We start from the raw sequence: 24810 nt of genomic DNA on the forward strand, positions 1-24810 counted from the left end.
CACTCTCATTACCCCAATCCTTGACTAAAAGTACCTCCCCATTCTTATTCAAGAATCTGAACCCAACCCAGCGGTGTGCTGGTAAATGCTTAACAACAGGCTTTTGGGTGGGGGGGTATGAAACTGATTTGCGGCCCTTGCTGATTTCTGTGGTATAAAAACTCCCAGCAAGGCTGATTTCAAGCTACCAAGGTAATGTCACTGAATGCAGAGATGAGAAGAAATGCACACGATTGGCTCTCACCAGCCAGTACAAGCATGCTCCAGGAAATCACCAAATTCCTACCCATCCTTCAAGACCAAACCTGTTTTACCTACTCTGTGAAGCCTCCCAATATGCCCTCAGTAACTCTAGTTATGCCTTCCTCCAAAAATTAGCACACATCACCTCTGCTACTCATTTGGCAACACCACAGACTAATGACTACCTTGTACTATTAGTAGTCTTTTCTTCCAGATGTTGCTCCTTCAAGTAGACTGTAAGCTCCTGAGGGCCTCAATCATTTCTTATACCACACAGCTCCTCGTACAGTGCCTTGTGCAGAGTAAGTGGCCAATTCAAATCTGTTATTTTCTCTTCAGTCAAGAAAAGTCTTGACTGTCCCAAGACCAAGAAGAAAAAATTACAAAAACTGAGGATGAACTTTAGGACAAAAGACAGAAAAGTTCCTCTAAAATGGATGGAGTGAAGAAACGGAGCAGAAATAAGCAGCTGAGGGGGAATCGGGAAGATGGCGGAAGAGTAAGACGCGGAGATCACCTTCCTCCCCACAGATACACCAGAAATACATCACACGTGGAACAACTCCTACAGAACACCTACTGAACGCTGGCATTAGATCTCAGACCTCCCAAAAGGCAAGAAACTCCCCAGGTACCTGGGTAGGGCAAAAGAAAAAAGAATAAACAGAGACAAAAGAATAGGTACAGGACCTGCACCAGTGGGAGGGAACTGTGAAGGAGGAAAGGTTTCCACACACTAGGAAGCCCCTTCGCGGGCGGAGACTGCGGGTGGTGGAGGGGGAAAGCTTCGGAGCTGCGAAGGAGAGCACAGCAACAGGCAGGCGGAGGGCAAAGCGGAGAGATTCCCGCACAGGTGCCGACTGGCACTCACCAGCCCGAGAGGCTTGTCTGCTCCCCTGCTGGGGTGGGCGGGGCTGGGAGCTGAGGCTCTGGCTTCGGTGGGATCCCAGGGAGAGGACTGGGGTTGGCAGCGTGAACACAGCCTGCAGGGGTTTAGTGCGCCACGGCTAGCCGGGAGGGAGTCCGGGGAAAAGTCTGGACCTGCCGAAGAGGCAAGAGACTTTTTCTTCCCTCTTTGTTTCCTGGTGCGCGAGGAGAGGGGATTAAGAGCACTGCTTAAAGGAGCTCCAGAGATGGGCGCGAGCCGCGTCTAACAGCGCATCCCCCCAGAGACGGGCATGAGACGCTAAGGCTGCTGCTGCCGCCACCAAGAAGCCTGTGTGCGAGCACAGGTCACTCTCCACACCTCCATTCCGGGGAGTCTGTGCAGCCCACCACTGCCAGGGTCCCAGGATCCAGGGACAACTTCCCCGGGAGAACGCACGGCGCCCCTCAGGCTGGTGCAACGTCACGCCAGCCTCTGCCGCCGCAAGCTCGCCCCACATCCGCACCCCTCCCTCGCTCCGGCCTGAGTGAGCCAAAGCCCCCGAAGCAGCTGCTCCTTTAACCCCCTCCTGTCTGAGCGAAGAACAGACCGCCCTCTGGGCTACCTACACGCAGAAGCAGGGCCAAATCCAAAACTGAGCCCTGGGAGCTGTGCGAACAAAGAAGAGAAAGGGAAATCTCTCCCAGCAGCCTCAGGAGCAGAGGATTAAATCTCCACAATCAACTTGATGTACCCTGCATCTGTGGAATACCGGAATAGACAACGAATCATACCAAATTGAGGAGGTGGACTTTGAGATCAAGATTTATTATTTTTTCCTTTTCCTCTTTTTGTGTGTATGTGTATGCTTCTGTGTGAGATTTTGTCTGCATAGCTTTGCTTTCACCATTTGTCCCAGGGTTCTATCCATCCATTTCTTTTCTTAAAAAAATTTTTTTTCTTAATAATTATTTTTTAATAACTTTATTTTATCTTACTTTATTTTATTTTATCCTCTTTCCTTTTTCTTTCTTTCTTTTCTTCCTTCCTTCCTTTCATTCATTCTTTCCTTCTTTCTACTTTTTCTCCCTTTTATTCTGAGCCGTGTAGATGAAAGGCTCTTGGTGCTGCAGCCAGGAGTCAGTGCTGTGCCTCTGAGGTGGGAGAGCCAACTTCAGGACACTGGTCCACAAGAGACCTCCCAGCTCCACATAATATCAGAAGGCGAAAATCTCCCAGAGATCTCCATCTCAACACCGGCACCCAGCTTCACTCAACAACCAGCAAGCTACAGTACTGGACACCCTATGCCAAACGACTAGCAAGACAGGAACACAACCCCACCCATTAGCAGAGAGGCTGCCTAAAATCATAATAAGTCCACAGACACCCCAAAACACACCACCAGACGTGGACCTGCCCACAAGAAAGACAAGATCCAGCCTCATCCACCAAAACACAGGCTCTAGTCCCCTCCACCAGGAAGCCTACACAACCCACTGAACCAACCTTAGCCACTGGGGACAGACACCGAAAACAACGGGAACTACGAACCTGCAGCCTGCAAAAAGGAGACCCCAAACACAGTAAGATAAGCAAAATGAGAAGACAGAAAAACACACAGCACATGAAGGAGCAAGATAAAAACCCACCAGACCTAACAAATGAACAGGATATAGGCAGTCTACCTGAAAAAGAATTCAGAATAATGATAGTAAAGATGATCCAAAATCTTGGAAATAGAATAGACAAAATGCAAGAAACATTTAACAAGGACCTAGAAGAACTAAAGATGAAACAAGCAACGATGAAAAACATAATAAATGCAATTAAAAATACTCTAGATGGGATCAATAGCAGAATAACTGAGGCAGAAGAACGGATAAGTGACCTGGAAGATAAAATAGTGGAAATAACTAATGCAGAGCAGAATAAAGAAAAAAGAATGAAAAGGTCTCAGAGACCTCTGGGACAACATTAAATGCACCAACATTCGAATTATAGGGGTTCCAGAAGAAGAAGACAAAAAAAAAAAGGGACTGAGAAAATATTTGAAGAGATTATAGTTGAAACTTCCCTAATATGGGAAAGGAAATAGTTAATCAAGTCCAGGAGACACAGAGAGTCCCATACAGGATAAATCCAAGGAGAAACACGCCAAGACACATATTAATCTAACTGTCAAAAATTAAATACAAAGAAAACATATTAAAAGCAGCAAGGGAAAAACAATAAATAACACACAAGGGAATCCCCATAAGGTTAACAGCTGATCTTTCAACAGAAACTCTGCAAGCCAGAAGGGACTGGCAGGACATATTTAAAGTGATGAAGGAGAAAAACCTACAACCAAGATTACTCTACCCAGGAAGGATCTCATTCAGATTTGATGGAGAAATTAAAACCTCTACAGACAAACAAAAGCTGAGAGAGTTCAGCACCACCAAACCAGCTTTACAACAAATGTTAAAGGAACTTCTCTAGGCAAGAAACACAAGAGAAGGAAAAGACCTACAATAACAAACCCAAAACAATTAAGAAAATGGCCACAGGAACATACATATCGATAATTACCTTAAATGTAAATGGACTAAATGCTCCCACCAAAAGACACAGACTGGCTGGATAGATACAAAAACAAGACCCATATATATGCTGTCTACGAGAGAACCACTTCAGACCTAAGACACATACAGACTGACAGTAAGGGGATGGAAAAAGATATTCCATGCAAATGGAAACCAAAAGAAAGCTGGAGTAGTAATTCTCGTATCAGACAAAATAGACTTTAAAATAAAGACTATTAGAAGAGACAAAGAAGGAAACTACATAATGATCAAGGGATCGATCAAGAAAAAGATATAACAATTGTAAATATTTATGCACCCAACATAGGAGCACCTTAGTACATAAGGCAAATACTAACAGCCATAAAAGGGGAAATCAACAGTAACACATTTATAGTAGGGGACTTTAACACCCCACTTTCACCAATGGACAGATCATCCAAAATGAAAATAAATAAGGAAACACAAGCTTTAAATGATACATTAAACAAGATGGACTTAATTGATATTTATAGGACATTCCATCCAAAAACAACAGAATACACATTTTTCTCAAGTGCTCATGGAACATTCTCCAGGATAGATCAGATCTTGGGTCACAAATCAAGCCTTGGTAAATTTAAGAAGACTGAAATTGTATCAAGTATCTTTTCCGACCACAACGCTATGAGACTAGATATCAATTACAGGAAAAGATCTGTAAAAAATACAAACACATGGAAGCTAAACAATACACTACTTAATAACGAAGTGATCACTGAAGAAATCAAAGAGGAAATCAAAAAATACCTAGAAACAAATGACAATGGAGACACGATGACCCAAAACCTATGGGATGCAGCAAAACAGTTCTAAGAGGGAAGTTTATAGCAATACAATCCTACCTTAAGAAACAGGAAACATCTCGAATGAACAACCTAACCTTGCACCTAAAGCAATTAGAGAAAGAAGAACAAAAAAACTCCAACGTTAGCAGAAGGAAAGAAATCATAAAGATCAGATCAGAAATAAATGAAAAAGAAATGAAGAAAACGATAGCAAAGATCAATAGAGCTAAAAGCTGGTTCTTTGAGAAGATAAACAAAATTGATAAACCATTAGCCAGACTCATCAAGAAAAAAGGGAGAAGACTCAAATCAATAAAATTAGAAATGAAAAAGGAGAAGTAACAACTGACACTGGAGAAATACAAAAGATCATAAGAGATTACTACAAGCAACTCTATGCCAATAAAATGGACAACCTGGAAGAAATGGACAAATTCTTAGAAATGCACAACCTGCCAAGACTGAATCAGGAAGAAATAGAAAATACAAACAGACCAATCACAAGCACTGAAATTGAAACTGTGATTAAAAATCTTCCAACAAACAAAAGCCCAGGATCAGATGGCTTCACAGGCGAATTCTGTCAAACATTTAGAGAAGAGCTAACACCTATCCTTCTCAAACACTTCCAAAATATAGCACAGGGAGGAACACTCCCAAACTCATTCTACGAGGCCACCATCACCCTGATACCAAAACCAGACAAGGATGTCACAAAGAAAGAAAACTACAGGCCAATATCACTGATGAACATAGATGCAAAAATCCTCAACAAAATACTAGCAAACAGAATCCAACAGCACATTAAAAGGATCATACACCATGATCAAGTGGGGTTTATTCCAGGAATGCAAGGATTCTTCAATATACGCAAATCAATCAACGTGATATGCCATATTAACAAATTGAAGGAGAAAAACCATATGATCATCTCAATAGATGCAAAGAAAGCTTTGGACAAAATTCAACACCCATTTATGACAAAAACCCTGCAGAAAGTAGGCATAGTGGGAACTTTCCTCAACATAATAAAGGCCATATATGACAAACCCACAGCCAACATTGTCCTCAATGGTGAAAAACTGAAAGCATTTCCACTAAGATCAGGAACAAGACAAGGTTGCCTACTCTCACCACTCTTATTCAACATAGTTTTGGAAGTTTCAGCCACAGCAATCAGAGAAGAAAAGGAAATAAAAGGAATCCAAATCGGAAAAGAAGAAGTAAAGCTGTCACTGTTTGCAGATGACATGATACTATACATAGAGAATCCTAAAGATGCTACCAGAAAACTACTAGAGCTAATCAATGAATTTGGTAAAGTAGCAGGATACAAAATTAATATACAGAAATCTCTGGCACTCCTATACACTAATGATGAAAAATCTGAATGTGAAATCAAGAAAACAATCCCATTTACCATTGCAACAAAAAGAATAAAATATCTAGGAATAAACCTACCTAAGGAGATTAAAGACCTGTATGCAGAAAATTATAAGACACTGATGAAAGAAATTAAAGATGATACAAATATATGGAGAGATATACCATGTTCTTGGATTGGAAGAACCAACATTGTGAAAATGACTCTACTACCCAAAGCAATCTACAGATTCAATGCAATCCCTATCAAACTACCACTGGCATTTTTCACAGAACTAGGACAAAAAATTTCACAACCTGTATGGAAACACAAAAGACCCTGAATAGCAAAAGCAATCTTGAGATCGAAAAATAGAGCTGGAGGAATCAGGTCCCCTGACTTCAGACTATACTACAAAGCTACAGTAATCAAGACAGTATGGTACTGGCACATAAACAGAAATATAGATCAATGGAACAGGATAGAAAGCCCAAAGATAAACCCATGCACATATGGTCACCTTATCTTTGATAAAGGAGGCAGGAATGTACAGTGGAGAAAGGACAGCCTCTCCAATAAGTGGTGCTGGGAAAACTGGACAGGTACATGTAAAAGTATGAGATTAAATCGCTCCCTAACACCATACACAAAAATAAGCTCAAAATGGACTAAAGACCTAAATGTAAGGCCAGAAACTATCAAACTCTTAGAGGAAAACATAGGCAGAACACTCTATGACATAAATCACAGCAAGATCCTTTTTGATCCACCTCCCAGAGAAATGGAAATAAAAACAAAAATAAACAAATGGGACCTAATGAAACTTCAAAGCTTTTGCACAGCAAAGGAAACCATAAACAAGACCAAAAGACAACCCTCAGAATGGGAGAAAATATTTGCAAATGAAGCAACTGACAAAGGATTAATCTCCAAAATTTACAAGCAGCTCATGCAGCTCAATAACAAAAAAACAAACAACCCAATCCAAAAATGGGCAGAAGACCTAAATAGACATTTCTCCAAAGAAGATATACAGACTGCCAACAAACACATGAAAGAATGCTCAACATCATTAGTCATTAGAAAAATGCAAATCAAAACTATAAAGAGATATCATCTCACACCAGTCAGAATGGCCATCATCAAAAAATCTAGAAACAATAAATGCTGGAGAGGGTGTGGAGAAAAGGGAACACTCTTGCACTGCTGGTGGGAATGTGAATTGGTTCAGCCACTATGGAGAACAGTATGGAGGTTCCTTATAAAACTACAAATAGAACTACCATATGACCCAGCAATCCCACTACTGGGCATATACCCTGAGAAAACCAAAATTCAAAAAGAGTCATGTACCAAAATGTTCATTGCAGCTCTATTTACAATAGCCCAGAGATAGAAACAACCTAAGTGCCCATCATCGGATGAATGGCTAAAGAAGATGTGGCACATATATACAATGGAATATTACTCAGCCATAAAAAGAAACAAAATTGAGCTATTTGTAATGAGGTGGATAGACCCAGAGTCTGTCATACAGAGTGAAGTAAGTCAGAAAGAAAAAGACAAATACCGTATGCTAACACATATATATGGGATTTAAGAAAAAAAAATGTCATGAAGAACCTAGGGGTAAGACAGGAATAAAGACACAGACCTACTGGAGAATGGACTTGAGGATATGGGGAGGGGGAAGGGTGAGCTGTGACAGGGCGAGAGAGAGTCATGGACATATATACACTAACAAACGTAAGGTAGATAGCTAGTGGGAAGCAGCCATATGGCACAGGGATATCGGCTCGGTGCTTTGTGACCGCCTGGAGGGGTGGGATAGGGAGGGTGGGAGGGAGGGAGACGCAAGAGGGAAGAGATATGGGAACATATGTATATGTATAACTGATTCACTTTGTTATAAAGCAGAAACTAACACACCATTGTAAAGCAATTATACCCCAATAAAGATGTTTTAAAAAAAAGAAACTTTAAGAACAAAGCCAAACAAAAAGGGAATATATTACCAATTAAGATTAAAAAAAAAAAAAACTACAATGAGATATCATCTCACACCAGTCAGAATGGCCATCTTCAAAAAATCTAGAAACAGGGCCTCCCTGGTGGCACAGTGGTTGAGAGTCCGCCTTCCGACGCAGGGGACACGGGTTCGTGCCCTGGTCCGGGAAGATACCACATGCCGTGGAGCGGATAGGCCCGCATACCGCAAAAAAAAATCTAGAAACAATAAATGCTGGAGAGGGTGTGGAGAAAAGGAAACACTCTTGCACTGCTGGTAGGAATGTGAATTGGTACAGCCACTATGGAGAACAGTATGGGGGTTCCTTAAAAAACTACAAATAGAACTACCATATGACCCAGCAATCCCACTACTGGGTATATACCCTGAGAAAACTATAATTCAAAAAGAGTCATGTACCAAAATGTTCATTGCAGCTCTATTTACAACAGCCAGGAGATGGAAACAACCTAAGTGCCCATCATCGGATGAATGGATAAAGAAGATGTGGCACATATATACAATGGAATATTACTCAGCCATAAAAAGAAACAAAATTGAGCTATTTGTAATGAGGTGGATGGACCTAGAGTCTGTCATACAGAGTGAAGTAAGTCCAAAAGAGAAAGACAAATACCGTAAGCTAACACGTATATATGGAATTTAAGAAAAAATAATGTCATGAAGAACCTAGGGGTAAGATGGGAATAAAGACCCAGATCTACTAGAGAATGGACTTGAGGATATGGGGAGGGGGAAGGGTAAGCTGTGACAAAGCGAGAGAGTGGCATGGACATATATACACTACCAAACGTAAAATAGATAGCTAGTGGGAAGCAGCTGCATAGCACAGGGAGATCAGCTCGGTGCTTTGTGACCACCTAGAGGGGTGGGATAGGGAGGGTGGGAGGGAGGGAGACGCAAGCGGGAAGAGACATGGGAACAAATGTATATGTATAACTGATCCACTCTGTTATAAAGCAGAAACCATTGTAAATCAATTATACTCCAATAAAGATGTAAAGAAAAAAAGAAGCAGCTGAGTTCAGTAGGAGAAATAGCATTAGCCCAGGAAACAGCACTCATAAACGTTTGCTTCCCCATATGCACATATGTACACTATACGTACACGAATCACATCATTAGAGAGAAAACAGAATGGGTTGATGTGTGGTGTAAGTAGAGAAAGCACTGGATTAAAAACCAAATTTAAGCCTAGCTATGAAACTTTCTGTTAGCAAATCACTTAACCTCATTGACACCAGTTGTCAGCTGTTAAATCAGAGAAGATATGATGATCAGCTGTAAAATATGTAGAAATAGTGGGAGGTATCCAAATAGGGGAATCAGAATTTGTTTGAATTTTATTGCAAAACGATTCTATTAAAAAAAAAATAGCTAAAACACAGAGCAAGAATCCTACCAGAGCACTGCCAAGCGAGTGTCCTGAAATTGTGCCATAAAGTGAGGGGAGAGTGGTGAAGGCGCCAGAAATGGTTCCCTATTCCTGACCATACTCCAAAGTCCATATACAGCTTTACCATGAGAAGTATAAGGATGAAAATGTAATGATAAAAATGAACACAACCTAATAAAACCTATTATATACTGAATGCTTAATATTTTAACAGGTACTGGGCTATTTGTTCTATATGCATTATCTTATTTATCATTTTAACAACCGAAGTATACTTATTATCTGCAATTTACTAATGAAGAAACTGAGCCTGACTCCAAAACCTCAGTCGTTAAGCAAATTGATAGGAAGGAATTACAGAAGATAGAATGGGAGCAAATGTCAGCCTTCTTGTGACATCACCACCATTTTTTCAACTTGTTCCTGATATTTTAGGGAAATCAAGAGAATGAGAGGGACAAGCTCAAGCAGGGTAGGGAACGGTCTGTTTTGTTCACAGCTGTACCCTCAGCTGCAAGAGAGTGCTTGGGACATAGCGTGGGCTAAATAGGAATTCTGGTTGCTGAGGTATTTTACTAGCCCATTTCAGTGGTGCCCCCAACCCTGGAGTCATCTTTTTTTCTCAACACTTCAGTACTGTGCCTTCTTCTAAAAACGGTTGCTATTTAAGTTGGCATTCTATATACGCTGGAGGGATTAATGGGATATGTTCTAGCATACAGGAAAACGTGCCTTCTTTTGAACAGGTCAAAACACAAGAAATGTCACTCAAGTTTTCACAGCTATAAAATAGGGGCTGGAACTCTTATAGTTACTCTCACATCAGGAAGTTGTATTCAATCACATTCTTCCTCCTCGGCTCGTTAACATAATTAATGCTGCCAAAGTGTGTGTGTGTGTGTGTGTGTATCTGTGTCTGCGAGCGCGTAAACTTGGAGTTTTTGGAATCGAATGAGAATCCCGCTTTGAGCCTTCTGCTGGCAGCCGGTTCCCTCCAGCTCTCTTCGTCAGCCACCTGTGAAGAGTGACTTGCCCCCGGCACCTCAGGCAGGGGCGAGGAATGAAGCGACGCGGCGGAGCGCGGCTGCTAGGAGAGGGCTCCACCTAGGATTATCCCGGAAGGGCTTCGGCCGAGGCTAACAGAGCCTCTCGCACCCGGTGCAGCCTCCCCTCCTCAGGGAGGCTCAGGGCCGGACTCAGACCCGCTGCAGGCCAGGGTATCACCCCGGGGCCCCGGCTCTGCATCTCTCCTCGGCGCGGGCCGGCGTTACCCGGCCGGCTACTCACCATGCCGGCGGACAGGAGTCAGCGGTCTGGAAAAGCGGGAGAGGCCAGGCGCGGCTTCGTCAGGCCCACCGTCTCCAAGGTAAGTTGGACCGCAGAGGACGCGGAGGGAGGGCGGGGTGTTTAGAAGCCTCCGGTTGCTAATGGCAACCCATGCACGTGACCCTGCAATTATGCACTTTTATTGGTCCCAAGATGACGCGACAGGAAGTGCCTTGTGAGCGGCCGACAGCCGCATGCGCATTTGCTCCCACAGCCGGGAAGTCCCTCCTTTTCGTGCCACGCCGACTTTGGGGAGGCCGCCGTTGCCAATGGTAACGGAAGTAGAGCGGCCGCCTGACTCCCCACCGCTCCCGGGATTCGCGGGGCATCTGGGTCTGCTTTGCTGCTCAGGGCTTGTCCTGCACTTCCTGTGACCTGGCGGCCCCGAGGGCCGTGGCCTCGACCGTTGACACCCGACCTTTTAACGGTCTCGTGGGGCGTCCCAGACTTATTTCTCTTCTCTCCCAACTGTTCCTACTTGGCCAAGATAGGCCAACAGCACCAGTGCTGCCAGGTTCCTGGATAGAGCTTTGAACGACTCACTCCCCACCGCTCCCATTTTTTCCCCTCTTACATTCTTGGTAAAAATGTCTAATATAGCACCTTTTTCCTTAAAAAAAAAAAATTGCAAACGGAATTAGTGAAAGAGCAGTGAATTTCAAACTATTATGCCTAGATCATCAGGGGAGCGTGTTGTACAAATGCTTCCCTGGCCTAACCCCCAGAAATCCTGAATCACTCTGGGTTTGGAATCTGCATCTTTTACCGACCCTCCAGGATTGATCACGGATCACTCTTTAAGAAACACTGTCCTTGGGACTTCCCTGGTGGCTCAGTGGTTAAGAATCCGCCTGCCAATGCAGGGGACGTGGGTTCAATCTGTGGTCCTGGAAGGTCCCACGTGCCACGGAGCAACTAAGCCCGTGCGCCACAACTACCGAGCCTGCGCTCTAGAGCCCACAAGCCACAACTACTGAGCCCATAGGCCACAACTACTGAGGCCTGTGCACCTGGAGCCCGTGCTCCACAAGAGAAGCCACCGCAATGAGAAGCCCACACACCGCAACGAAGAGTAGCCCCCCGCGCTCGCCACAACTAGAGAAAGCCTGCGCACCGCAACAAAGACCCAATGCAGCCCCAAATAAATTTATATAAAAAAGAAACACTGCCCTAGAAGAAGCAGAGGTGTAGGAAGAGATGCATTATTGCAAATACTGGCGGGGGTGGGGGGGTGGGGGGGAGGGGGAGTGGAGGGGGGAGGGGTGGAGGAGGGGGATGGAGGTGTTGGGCTGGGTGGGTCAAAGGCAATGAATATGGGCCTAGGCCATTCAGTGGGCATTTCAGAGGCTCAGAAGACAGAAACACGAGCAGATACAATCACTGGGGAGGCTAAAAAGTGAGCCTCTCATGATAGACATTGAAATGAGAAGGAGCACAGAGCCGGGAGCTTTCTGAGAATCTGGGAGGCTCAAAACTGAGGAGAGGATATTTGGCATTATCCCTGCTCAGGAGAAGATAAGCTAATTTAGATAATGCTTATGGGGCTTATGTTGATTTTGGCTACTACACAATGCAATTTAAAATGGATCACAATTGAAAAAAAAAATATCGCAATTGGAACCTAAACACCTAGACAAGATTTTAGAGACCTGGTTCCACTTGGTTAATTTATGGATGAAGAGACTGAGAGCCAAGGTCACATGTCCAAGACTTCAGAGGGCTAGGTGGGGGCATCTGAAGCTTGAGTCAGTGATGAAACTAATACAAATATGTTTTTAAGAGCAAAACCAGAAAGCAGGTGTGAACTATTCTGGTACAGTGCATGTTAAATCATATTCTGGTTTCAAGAATTTCATTTTTCTTTTCATTTATCACCACATTCATTTTATTTAATATAAATTATATACTAAATTATGTACAAAGCTTAGTAATTGTCCCAAGAACTGAGCTCAATACTTTTTTAACTGGACACTTTAACTGCTAGAATAAAGTGGCAGCAGATAAATTCTGTAGAATAAAGCTAACTTATGAATGGATGATGTCTTTAGAAAAAGAGGTGTGGCAATGAAAACATTTACTAGTTAAACGGTCAATACGGTAAAATGGAATTAATTTAAATGGATAATTTTCAATTCAGACAAAGTAAGAGCTAGAAGGAAATAATACTTTCAGATGAGGAAAGGCAGCTCAGAAAAGTAAACTGTCTTGGCCAGAGAAGCAGCAGAACCAGGTCTGGAATCCAAATCTCATGACTTACTGGCAAGAGTTTCTTGACCATTTCGTTCCAACCAAATACAGGTGACAGGTCTTTCTCTTCCCCTCTGTAAGTAAGGCCTCTCACCCTCTGTTTAGGGGAGCTTATGAGTGTCCCATTACTTGAAAAGCAGGGGTTGAAAGAGCAGTTTTCCAATTTGGATGGGGCTTCGCAAAATCTTGGGGCATAGTCAAGAGTCCTTTGCTTGGATGACCCAGGAACGATATGCAGGCAGTTGCCCGTGGAAGGACCTCAATCCTCAGGGACATGAACAGCTGACAAGGCTCTCTTGTATGTAACGGAGCACTCCCAGGCATGGAAGGATGGCCTGGTGGCAGTGGCTTGGGTATGCCCCACTTCACTGGCCTCCCAGTAGTATCTGGGCAGAATCTCTGTCTCCCTGCAGGGTCTAAAGGGCAGGTTCTCAGCCTCCCATTATGACTCCCTCCAAGCTCAGTTACATTTCTGCTTTACCATGCCATCCCTTACATTTCTGTTCAATGAGTGCTGGTCTAATTTGATAATAATAGTTGCCATTACTTAGTGCCTACAATAGGCTAGACATTTTCCATTTCAATAGTTAATCCTCAAAATCTTTGGTTCTTTTCTTACTGCAGTAGGTATTCATTGAATTCACATAGAGAAAGGTCACTTTACTAGGTGCTGTGGACGCAAAGTAAAGAAGGAATTTCATAAACACTTTTATGACATTTAAATGAACAAAGTTGTTCACCAGTCTGCATTTCTAAGGAAACTTAAGTGCATTTTCCTGCTGGCAAACTCCTGGGCTTATTACTAAGTGTTATTAATGCAGGGGAACCAAAGCAGTGGGTGGATGATGCAAGTATTTCATTGGCGAATATGTTTGGGGCTTGGTGATTCTTTGTTATGCAAAGCTACATCAGCTGGTTATTTTAACTTAAAATTCTATTTTAATCTAAAATCTTCTGTACCAAGGATGTTATAATATCACTGTTAGCCCATCTACCCAGCTGAGTTGAATGTTGGTACATAAGCTGTCTAAATAGTGTCAGCAAATATGAACATGTATTTTGGTCTTAAAGTGATGAATTTGGCTCGGGAAAAGACTGAGCCCATGCTTTGGGATGTTTACTAGCTTGAGTTGATTACCAAAGCAAACAGTTCAAGCTGTGAGGAAGAACATCTCCACCCTACTTTAGCAGTGAGCTTCTCAGCCTCATTCTATTTTTTTTTAATCACTGTGACAATTTAAAAAATGTGTTTGTGTGTGTGCATCCATGTGTATGTCCATTTGGAAGGACTGCATTATGGGAGGCGTACAAACAAGGCCATTATATACCTTTTAGCATAGTTCAATACCAATAAAATGAAGATCAACTCTGTCTTTTTAGATTACTACAAAATGAGACTTTTATGAGTTTATAAATTACTAGTCTTAACACTGCGGCCACCAATTTCAGGGTGTTTAAAACCTAGACTAGGCAAAAGGAGGAACGGGAAGTTGATCGTGGTCTTCTTAGCAGCATTGACACATTGCTCCTTTCGCCACTATTTACAGAGTCCCTTTGTGTGCAAGGTTCTCTGGCCAAGATAGAATCTGAGGGACGAAGTGGAGGGATTTAGGAAGCCCCAGATTCCCCTACTCTATAAATCTTGGGTAAGGTTGGGGGACTAAGGTGAGGCTTTACTTAAGTAAAAAAGAGGAAATAATAAAGAAAATGATTAAGTAAAAACTAATACAGGTAGTTCCCCAAAAAAGTCTTGAAGATTATATGGGAAAGGAATGTTTGACGTTTGAGAAACACTGAACTGAGAGCAGGCAGGAAATGGTTAGGGGAAAATCATTTCGGGGGAGTGGATTATCTTGAAGAAGGAGCAGAGCCTTCAGCGTATGGCTTTGTACATGTAATACTACCAGGGTCCTCTGCAACTCCCCGCACCCTGCCCCATTACAACTGAGAAAGTAGCCAACATGTTAGAGAAGGGAAGAACACAGGATTCAAAGAGTCTTTACAGGAGCTATGGCATTTGATTGGGTCTCTAGTGGGCAAGAGGCTATTTTCAGTTATTCTATTTGCTCCTTCAGTCAGTTGGTTTCAAGATGCAGAGTGACCCGCAGAGTATTAGAGGGTGCTAACAAATTAGTGAAATCAGTATCACATGCTTTAAAGGAGGTCAGGCAAGGAAGTGGTTCACCATAGAGTACTACAACTCCCTTTAAGACTGTGTGGATGACGATAATTTCTTAGCCCAAACGATAGATTAGTTTCACTGATAAATCTCCAAAATTGAAACACCCCACAGGAAACAAACACCAAAAACATCAAAAACTGAAGACCACCTAAAAAAAAATGTTAGAAATTGGTTGTGAGGAATACCTCCTTGTGAGGTACAAGAAAAATTTATTGTAACTATGGTGATATGCACCAAATCCTTATTCCACACCCTCCTGTGCACGTATACATTTGAGTTAGACTCCCAAGCTCAACCTTTGTGTTCAGCGACTGTTCATGGAAAACCCCATACACAACAGACATTGTGGGGAAGGGAACAATGAGCAAGATGGGATCTGTCCCTTTCAAACATGGCCTTATAATCAAGTCAAGGGAAAATGCAAGCTTGCAGAACGATCTCAGAGCAGACAGTAAGTGGAATGGGAGTTCAGAGAAGAGAAAGGTTACCTCTCTTGAAAGTAGAAAGGAGAAGTTCAGGAGAGTCTTTCAGAAGGCAGTGGAATTTGGGCTAGGCTTTAAAAGGTGTGTGGAAGAGTTGTGGGTCGGCATGATGATTGCGGGAAAGAAGACTGTCCTGCACAAAGAACCAGAATTTTCATCAGGTGAGGCAGAAGAGCTGTCCAGAGACGTACTTTTAAATTTGTTATTATTTCAAGGGTCAAACTACAAAAAGAGATACACAACGATGGAGTATCTATTCCAGTATCTTATTCAGGAATGTGGGCCTTCCTAGATCTGTGATCTTTGCTAAATGTTTACCTGGACTACTGTCAATGGAAAGATGTTCACCAATTGCATCCCATCTTAGAAAATGGAAAACAGACTCAAATTTGCTCAGGAAGTTTTGCCTACAGAGATGGGGCTGCGCAGTCCTTTTATAAAGTCTGAATGTCCTAGTGCAAACTGTGTTCATGGATGGAAGTTTTCTCAACGGGATAGGTAAATAGAAGGCAAAAGGAAATGTCATTCTTGGTTGGTCTATACTTGTTTGTCTTTCCCACTACTACATTTCAAGCTCCTTGCAGGATGGAATCTTTATTACATGATCAACCTGAGCCCCCCAGCAAGGGCTCGGCTGTAATATCTCTGAGCAGTGCTTGCAGAATTGAAATGAAATTTAGCAGGAACATCTCAACAAACATTCGTGAGTTCCTGCTGGGTTCCAGGCACTGTATGTTTGGCGGGGGACGTGGTTGGCCCTGGGCACGCTGCCTCTTAGAAAACGTATCGTGTATTATCAAACATCCAGCTATCCCTATTTCCTATATTAAATGTAATGGTGAGTTTGGTTTATATAACTTTTATAATCATGAGTCTTTGAGAATGAATTATTTAGTTCTTGTGATTTAACACTTAAATTTTTATATAAACTACAAATTGAATTCTAGTTGATCAGTTGACTTAATGTTACATTTTGAAGATATCCCATAAAACTAGTACTAATTTAGATTTTGTGCTTTTCTTTTCATATCATGGGCTCACACCATTTTATTATATATTATATTTTATTATATATCATATTATATAATATCATATATTATACATATTATATAATATCTGCAGTATTTTATTTCAGATCTCACATATTTTACAGGCCTTAGGCTCTGTGTCTTAAATGCCTATTGGATGTTGGGAGAGCAAAGAGGATTGAAACAAGTCCCTGCTCTCCAGGCTCCTGTGTAGCAGGAGAGATAGACCCATTAGAAGGTCACGTTCATATAATGTGGTCACCTTTTGGGAAACGAGGTAAGGGGCACTTAGTTCAATCTAGGACTTCAAGGAAACCACTGAGGAAGATCCCTGAATTGAATCTTGAGGGATTGTCAAGAGTTAGCCTGGGAAAGCAAGGCAGAAAGGGTAGAGGGAACACAACAAAACCTGAAACAGTCCAGCGTGTGAATTCCTAACAAAGCTTAAATAATAGGTTAGCCTCTACTTTTAGGAATTAATGCTGCCAAAAATCTCATTGCTTTGCTAAAAATATTGGTGAATAAGTCATGAGTAGAACAACAAATTACCTTCACAGGGAAAAAAAATAACCCAACACACTAAAAACCAAAGGGATATAAAGATAAGTTATATCTCTACAACTGTTATTGTCTAAAAGGGAGCAGAGCGGGAAGTCTGGGGTACTAGTGCTATGGTAATATTCTGTTTCATGATCTGGGTGCAAGTTATGTGTTTTTAGTTTGTGAAAATTAATGAGCTATACCCTTACATATATAACTTCAATAAAGAGTTTGAAAATTTAAATGCCTATACATGTATGTATGTATTTGTGTACAGATACTTCAATTAAAGGGTTTTTAAAATGCTTAAAAAAAAAAAAAAGGTAGGTTATATATGTGGTTAACTGCTATGATTGAGGCTAAGACACCTATCAAAGGCACTGGTGATAACCTAAGGGGAGGATGTCTTTCCAGAACTGGAGTGTATTTATCTGACTTGCACTCGGTCAGCCTGCAAAGACTCCCCAGCACCATCAGGTACAGTGGAAGAGAAGTGTGGTAGGGGCAGTTTTATTAAATCATCCACGAACAAACTGGTGGAGACTGACTCTGAACATCTAACACTCACAGAATCAATAGCTTCACTGAACAGAATTGGACTTCAATGGTCCCTAATTGTTCTTATCTGATATAATTTGGTCTTATTTTAAAATAGGAAGACCTGAGCATAAGTCAGAAGACAACGCAAACTTTAAGGACAGAAACAGTTTCTCATTTTAAGAGATTTAAAATGTGAATTTCTATATTTGATTTTGTGTGTGAGAAACCATTAAAACCACGGAGTTGGCTTTTTTCCTAGGATCTCTGTTTGTATCCACATAAGAAGGTTCTGTCTGTGTGTTGAGAGATTGTCCGTATGCCCAATGTATTTTTCAGTTAGAATTTACAATATTGTGAAGATTTGTATCTTTAAAATGGATATTTTTTTTTGCGGTATGCGGGCCTCTCACTGTTGTGGCCTCTCCCGTTGTGGAGCACAGGCTCCGGACGCGCAGGCTCAGCGGCCATGGCTCACGGACCCAGCCGCTCCGCGGCATGTGGGATCTTCCCAGACCGGGGCACGAACCCGTGTCCCCTGCATCGGCAGGTGGACTCTCAACCACTGCGCCACCAGGGAAGCCCAAAATGGATATGTATTTTTAAATTCTCTATGATGTGAGTCATTATAGCTGTCATTTTTTGCACACTGAACTGTGTTTCAGTAACAAATGCTTCATGTTTAAAATGTGATATTTAGTTTAATCCTCAAAGCAACCCCAGAAGATAAATACTTCCTTCTTCCCACTACTGCGACCCTCAACACACAAACCCTTGTAAGGACTGGTAGGCTGTGCCTCCTTCACAGTCACCTACTGACCAGTTCTTGTCTCTAGCTACCCACTGCCACCTGTCTTCCATCATCAACCATCTTCCACCAACCTCCAGATCATTCATGCCTTCAAGCACCCTCGAGGCCTATCACATCTGGTTCCAGCCTATCCTGCCATCCCAGAGGATGACCCGGCTAGCACCCCTTTGTCCTGGCTCTGCCTGGCAACCTTGAGCTCTATTCCACTGTAGCACCTACTCTGTTCCCCACATGCCATCGTAGCCCGAAGCTGCTCCATTGCCGTGCTGACAACTCAGAAGTGACTCTCTGATCATCACCAGCTATCTGAGTTGCTCCAACTCCTGCACTTTCCTTCAACCTTGCCTCTCACCTGACTGTGAGCTAACTGTGATCTTGTGAACCTTCTATTTTCTTCTGCTCTAGCATCCCTTCTCCTTGACTCACTTCTCCTGGTCCCACTTCTAGACCTCCAGGTCATCACTCCACCAGGAGAAGTTTCTATTTCTCACCAGTTAACTCTGTTACAACACCAACTTGACCAACCTTCAATCCTCCCAGCCATCCATTTTCTTGTTATTGTTCTTGCTCCAAAACCAGAGAATTCACATAAATAACTGTATTTACTTCATAAAATCTTTTGAGCTTTTTTTTTTTTCCATTTCCTCTGGCCTTTACAGCTGCTTAGACATATTCTGTCTCAGCTCCTGTCCCACGTCACCCAAGTGGCCGTCCCCTAAAGTTTCCTAGTCCTTCAGCATCATCCCTCTCCCTTCTCTTCAATCCCCACAGATGATCCCCTTCTGCTTTTCCAGAAGGGTAAGCTCCCCTGATGTCCCTGCATTTACGCTCACATTTTCTTCATCAGTAAGTGAGGAAATATTAAAGATTATTAACACTTGGCATTGCCTAGAGCATAAGGAAAACACATTCTTTAAAACTTTGGTAGGAGGATAAAGGGCATAGTGGGTCTTTTTTAGGAGGACAAACTGGAAATTAGTATCAAAACTGAAAATGCACATGCCCTCTGACCCAGTGATTTGTCTTCACTTCTAATAATTGATTCAAGAAAAAACAAGAGTGCAAAGATGTATGTACAGAGATATTTACTGTGGTTTTGATGTGGTAAAACTCCTGAGACCGTTTAAACGTTCCTCTTTTGGGGGAATGACTAAATAAATTGTGCTGCAATAAAGTGGAATTTTCTGCAGCTGTCAAAAAGCCCAGGAAGCATCCAATGTGCACCGACACAGGAAGATCTCTATAACATATAATAAAATGACAAAATCAAGTTGGAGAACAGTCATAGTAAGATCCCACTTACTTAGTTGTAAATGCACATACAGACAAATTCAGAAAGGTAAAGCACTAAACTCCTTATACCCAAATCCAGGCAGGGGTAATAGAATGGTGACAGGTGTGGGAGGTGGTTGATCCCTATGTTATACATGCCTGTAATTTTAATTTCGTTATTAAGCAGTCATTACTTTTATAATTTAGTGACATAAAGAGAAAAAAAAATCCGACACTAAAACACCCTTTTGTTACATTTGTCATTGTTTTATGTGCTCACCACAATCAAGGCGCCTTCCTTCTGAGGGTCAAGCCTCACTTCTTTTCTCAAGACATGAGGCAGAAATTTCGGGTCACCAAGAGACCTGGAAGGAGACCACCCAAAGGTGGTCACTCCAAACGCTACTGCCGACATTTAGATATTTTCACTTTGGTCACAGCCCTCTGCTGTTAACTTTCTTCCTCTTTTTTTTTTCCTCCAGAGGACTGAGCAGATATTTTATAGCAGAATTAAACAAGAAGCTGGCATGTGTCTTTGGACACAAAGGTGCACTGTACAGGAACATTAAAACCATTAGGCTCATTTGCTTTACTGCATTACATGGAATATCTTTTATGGGAAAGGTGCATATCAATTTTGGTGTGACTTACACCAAAATTATCAATGATTATCCATCATGGTTTATTATTGCCACCCTTCTTTCTGGAAATAGAGGGCAAGATTATTAAATGCATGCTGTGTATCTCAGGGGCTACACCCATAATCTAAGTTCTCACCTTATCTTATACAGCACCCACATAACTTCTCCCTTCCCTACTGATTCTCAGGAGAAACTCTTGTCTAAGGCTAAGTATGATCCAGTTCTCATGGTCCCACCACCTCCTTCTACCTCTGCTGGGACTCAACTCCATCACACATATGTATATATGTATAAATATATACATATATTTAGCTCCTATTCTGCATTCTCTTTCTCTCTCTTTGATCCATCCTCAGTTTAAAATTATGCTCGTCTCCTCCAGATTAAAAATGAAACGAAACAATAACAAACGTTAACCCCAAACCAATGCGTCCTTTGTCCAAACTTTTCCTATAATCGGCTCCCCTAACTTGTTCCTTCTCTTTATTGCTAAAATCTTTGAGGAGATTACTCCCTGATGACTGTTCACACTTCACAGCTCAGTCACCCCACAGTCTGGCTTTTTTTCCTCTTCCCTACTGAAACAGATTTCTCAAAAGCCATCGAATGATCTCCTAGTTGCCAAATCTAATACGTCGTCTGAGTCAGCCTGGCAGCATTTCACAGTGTGGACCGCTTCCTTCTTTACACTCCCTTGGCTTTTTCTGCTCTAGTCTCTCCTCTCTGTTTCTTCTTGCTCTCCACCATTGGCTCTTCTTCTGTTCCCCTCTGAAAAGTGGTGTCCCTTGGGGTCTCTCCTCAACTGCTTTGTCTTAACACTGCACCCTCCTCATCTGTGTAATTGCATTCATTCTTAGGGTTTCATCTCTCACGTATGAGGATGACAATCTAAGCTGCACCTTCAAGCCATGTTTCTCACCTGCATACCCAATTTATATTTCTAGAAGCTTACAACTTATATTTCTAGGTTTTCTCCAACTGAGTGTCCCAAAAGCTATGTAAAATCAACACATCTAAAGAGAACTCATAACCCACCGGTCTGTCTTGGTCCTGTTCCATCACCAATCAGTTTACCACCATCCACCAGTGAGATGATTCAGAGTCCTCCATGAGTTCTCCTTTCTCTTCTGCTGCATATCCTGGGATTACATCTCCTGAATTAACTTGTAAAATTACCACCCTCCCCTTCATTCTCACAGCTACTCCCCTAGTCCCATTCCTCTTAACTGCAATAAAAACACACACAAAAAAATGTCAACAAAACCAAAACAAAATTCTCATTTGTCTAAAGCACTTATTAATTTACAGAGCTTTCTCCTACTTGAATTTAGACCAGCTTCAGGGAAAAGCTGTGGAAGGTTGGGTGAGTGGGGTACAAAGTGATGGATATTGTCTTCCTTCCGCATGAAAGGAGAGCTCAAAATAAAAATTTAACTGCGACTTGGAAAATCAAAGTGATGATTCTTGCACATCTGACTCTGTGGACTGAGAAGTATACCAATTACACCAACCTAGAAGTTAATCATATTGACAAAATTGCCCAGTTGCTCATATTTAAATGTTTAAAATATTTAAAATTGCCCAATTGCTCATATTTAAATATTTAAAGTAAAAAATTTAAAAACCTGCTAGAGATTTTATTGGCAAATAGGCTGAAAGACCATTTGGTTTTAGTTTTTAGTTCTGATGTGTAAAAAATAGTTTTGTGATTTTTCAAATCAGTTAATCATAATGATAATTTTATCAAAGATGCGCCAGTTTGCATGCCTCCTAATTTTGCATTTTTCTTGTGAAATGCATTAAATGAACGGGCCATCATTTTTTTTTAAAGCTTTTCCAGGGATTTCACACTTTTACACACTCAATTTTCAGGAAGAAAAAATACTGGCTAATTTATATCCCTTTCCAAGAACAGTGAATAAGTATATAAATAGTAGATTAAAAATAAATGCTACCATCTTTGGCTCTTTTAACAACTATCAGGGTGTGTTGTCAAGAAGAGAACACCAATGCTTCACAAAAGAATTATTTTATGTTTCTCTTCTTTACTCTGAAAGATTCTTGAGAGGCTTGTATTTTTAAGTACTTTAGCCAAAATAGGAATTAGCCCTTCAACATTACCTCCAAGGTCAAGGGAAGATTGGGAGACTCTAGGGTATAGGACTGCTGGGGTATAAACATGGTGACAGAGAAGCATTCAAAGTGACAGGTAAACTAAATAATATACTTGCTTACATTTTTACTTAGTGTTATTGAGATAATTTATTATTATCCCTAATAACTTTTGTTATCCTTTGTTAAAGTTAAAATCAGATGCCATATTTTACAACCTGTATTTATATGATATAAATACTATAAAAACAAAAACTAAAAAAAGCAACCTCAATTTAAAAGAATAGAAATCTTGAGAGAATGAAAAGCTGTAGACATGACTGCTTTGAAAGTGCCTTGTTTATTAGATCTAAAGGAAAAGGACAGTCAACTTTGTTAAATCTGGACTCATATTTTATCTCACCAAAAAGCTGAGTCTGTGTTTACTAAAAGAGCAAAAGAGTTTTCCTGTAATGTCATCATTAAAAAAAAGTAATTCTAAGAATTGTTGATTTGAAGCTCGACAAGCTTCAAATGTTTGCAATATTTGTTATGCGATGTTTACAGTAGAAATCAGCATTTGTTCATTCACAGTTACAAAACGTGGGTTTCAGAGAAGAGCTGATTTAGTTTACCAACCTTATTCTCACTGACTGGGAACTCACAGGCTTCCAGGAAGCTCTCCAAGAAATAACACAGTTGGAGGTGTTGCTCCTTGTAAAAATTATTTTACAGGTAAAAAAAAAATACAGCTCTAACAGTTGGACTTAAAACAAAATGCAGGATCTCGCTTCTCGGGAAAGCGCAAATTTATAATACAATATGTGGGGCAGAAATGAGAACTAATCTCTTCCTGTATGTAAAAAAATTGCTTTGCAGAGATAACTTTTCATCTTACAATTAACCTAAAAGTCTGGTCTAAATTTTCTAATCCATTCACACCTATCAGAAGAATGTCTGACCCTCTCCAGGCCTCTAATTTACGCTGGTACTTTCATCTTTAACCAACAAGAAACATCAGTGCACTAGTTCTCATTTTCAAATGGCGAAAAGTAATAGGTGAACGAACATGGATCTTTCAGAGAGAACATCACATGGAATACTTATTAAATAGCATAAAGAATTGAAATAAAATTCACTTCCTTTTTGAAAAATAAGGGTTTGGGAAACCTGAAATGGAATGGCATATTAATTATATATTAATCATAGAATATGGCTCTGCTAGTCTCTAAGGATCACAGCATGATGAACAGCCACTGTTATTTTAGAGGGAGAAAATGAAGATTTAATGTAGATTTTAAAATTTGCAGCTGTAAGTAATAATTTATTCAAGAAATGATGCCAAGAGAATGAAAGAAGAGTATGTCCATGAGTGTATGTATGTGTGTGGTATGTGTGTATGTGTGTGCATATATCTGTGTGGTATATGGATGTGTGTGTATATATGTGTATGGGTGTATATGCATGTGCATGAATGTATTGGTGTGTGCGTGCGTGTGTGTGTGTGTGTGTGTGTGTGTGTGTTAGTGCGGAGGAACAGAAATGAATAGGAAAGGACTTTGGAGCCCTAAGATAATTCCGATGGTGGATGGGGCATTTATCACGAGCCTATCTTAATGCTTTTTGTAGGTGATAAAAATAATAGCATCAGCAAACAAAAACCATCTATTTTCTCATAACAGAGTTCTGGAGTTCTCTTTGGCAGGTAAAGATTATCTTTGCCTGAAGTCAATCTTTTATTATTTTAGATTTTCTCAAAATACTTAGGACAGGCACCTATGTTTTCAGTTAAGGCCACTATGTGACTTTCAGAGCACGTGGAACACAAGAATCATCTTGAAAATGGATCATAAAGGCCTGACAGGGCTCTAGGGGAGCTTTACAGTGTAGAAAAGGTTGGTTCTCATCTGGTCTCATTAACACTGGCACAATGAGGAAACTCAGCTAAAGCTGTTTATAATAAACATGGAATACTTAAGTGACATCTTTCCCACCTTAATTTTAAAAATCACTATTTTTCTGCTTCTAGGAGGGATTTTCAGCTTAAGTCTCTGAACTGACACCTGGTCTGGTCCACTGTCAACATATCCATACTTAACTCTCGTTTGGGCATATTTCTTCTGGGTCTTTTATTTGGGGTTATTTTTAGAGAGAAGAAAAAAAAAATGTAACTCTATTTAGCACAGGGTCCAAGTACACTGGCCTTGTAGGAAGGAGTTTAGGCCAGAGACATAGGCATCGTTTCCGGGAAACTAGAGCGGGCCTGGCAATAGCATTTATTCCAAACCTGCTTAATCTCAGTATAGATACTCTTTGTGGGTAGTAGAGTTATTCTGAGAGAATGCAAAGAAGAAGAGGAAAAA

At 41.2% G+C, this 24810-nt stretch overlaps 1 protein-coding gene across 2 annotated transcripts in view; it reads right to left on the bottom strand.

Annotated features, from left to right (window-relative positions):
* The window catches only part of LZTFL1 (leucine zipper transcription factor like 1), a 35475-nt gene extending 15860 nt beyond the window's left edge, over positions 1-19615 (bottom strand). The window contains exon 1 of one of the 2 annotated variants that reach the window (XM_082664735.1): positions 19533-19615. Coding sequence is in view for 1 of the 2 variants with exons in the window: in XM_082664734.1 (XP_082520860.1) it covers positions 10578-10580 (3 nt within the window). In the remaining variant the exon portion in view is untranslated. Of the gene's footprint in view, positions 1-10577; positions 10675-19532 lie in introns of those variants that run through there. The other variant, XM_082664734.1, reaches the window with a different exon arrangement.
* Between the last annotated feature and the right edge of the window lie 5195 nt (positions 19616-24810).

This window comes from Grampus griseus (assembly GCF_964374135.1).
Source record: "Grampus griseus genome assembly, chromosome: 10".
NCBI lineage: Eukaryota > Metazoa > Chordata > Mammalia > Artiodactyla > Delphinidae > Grampus > Grampus griseus.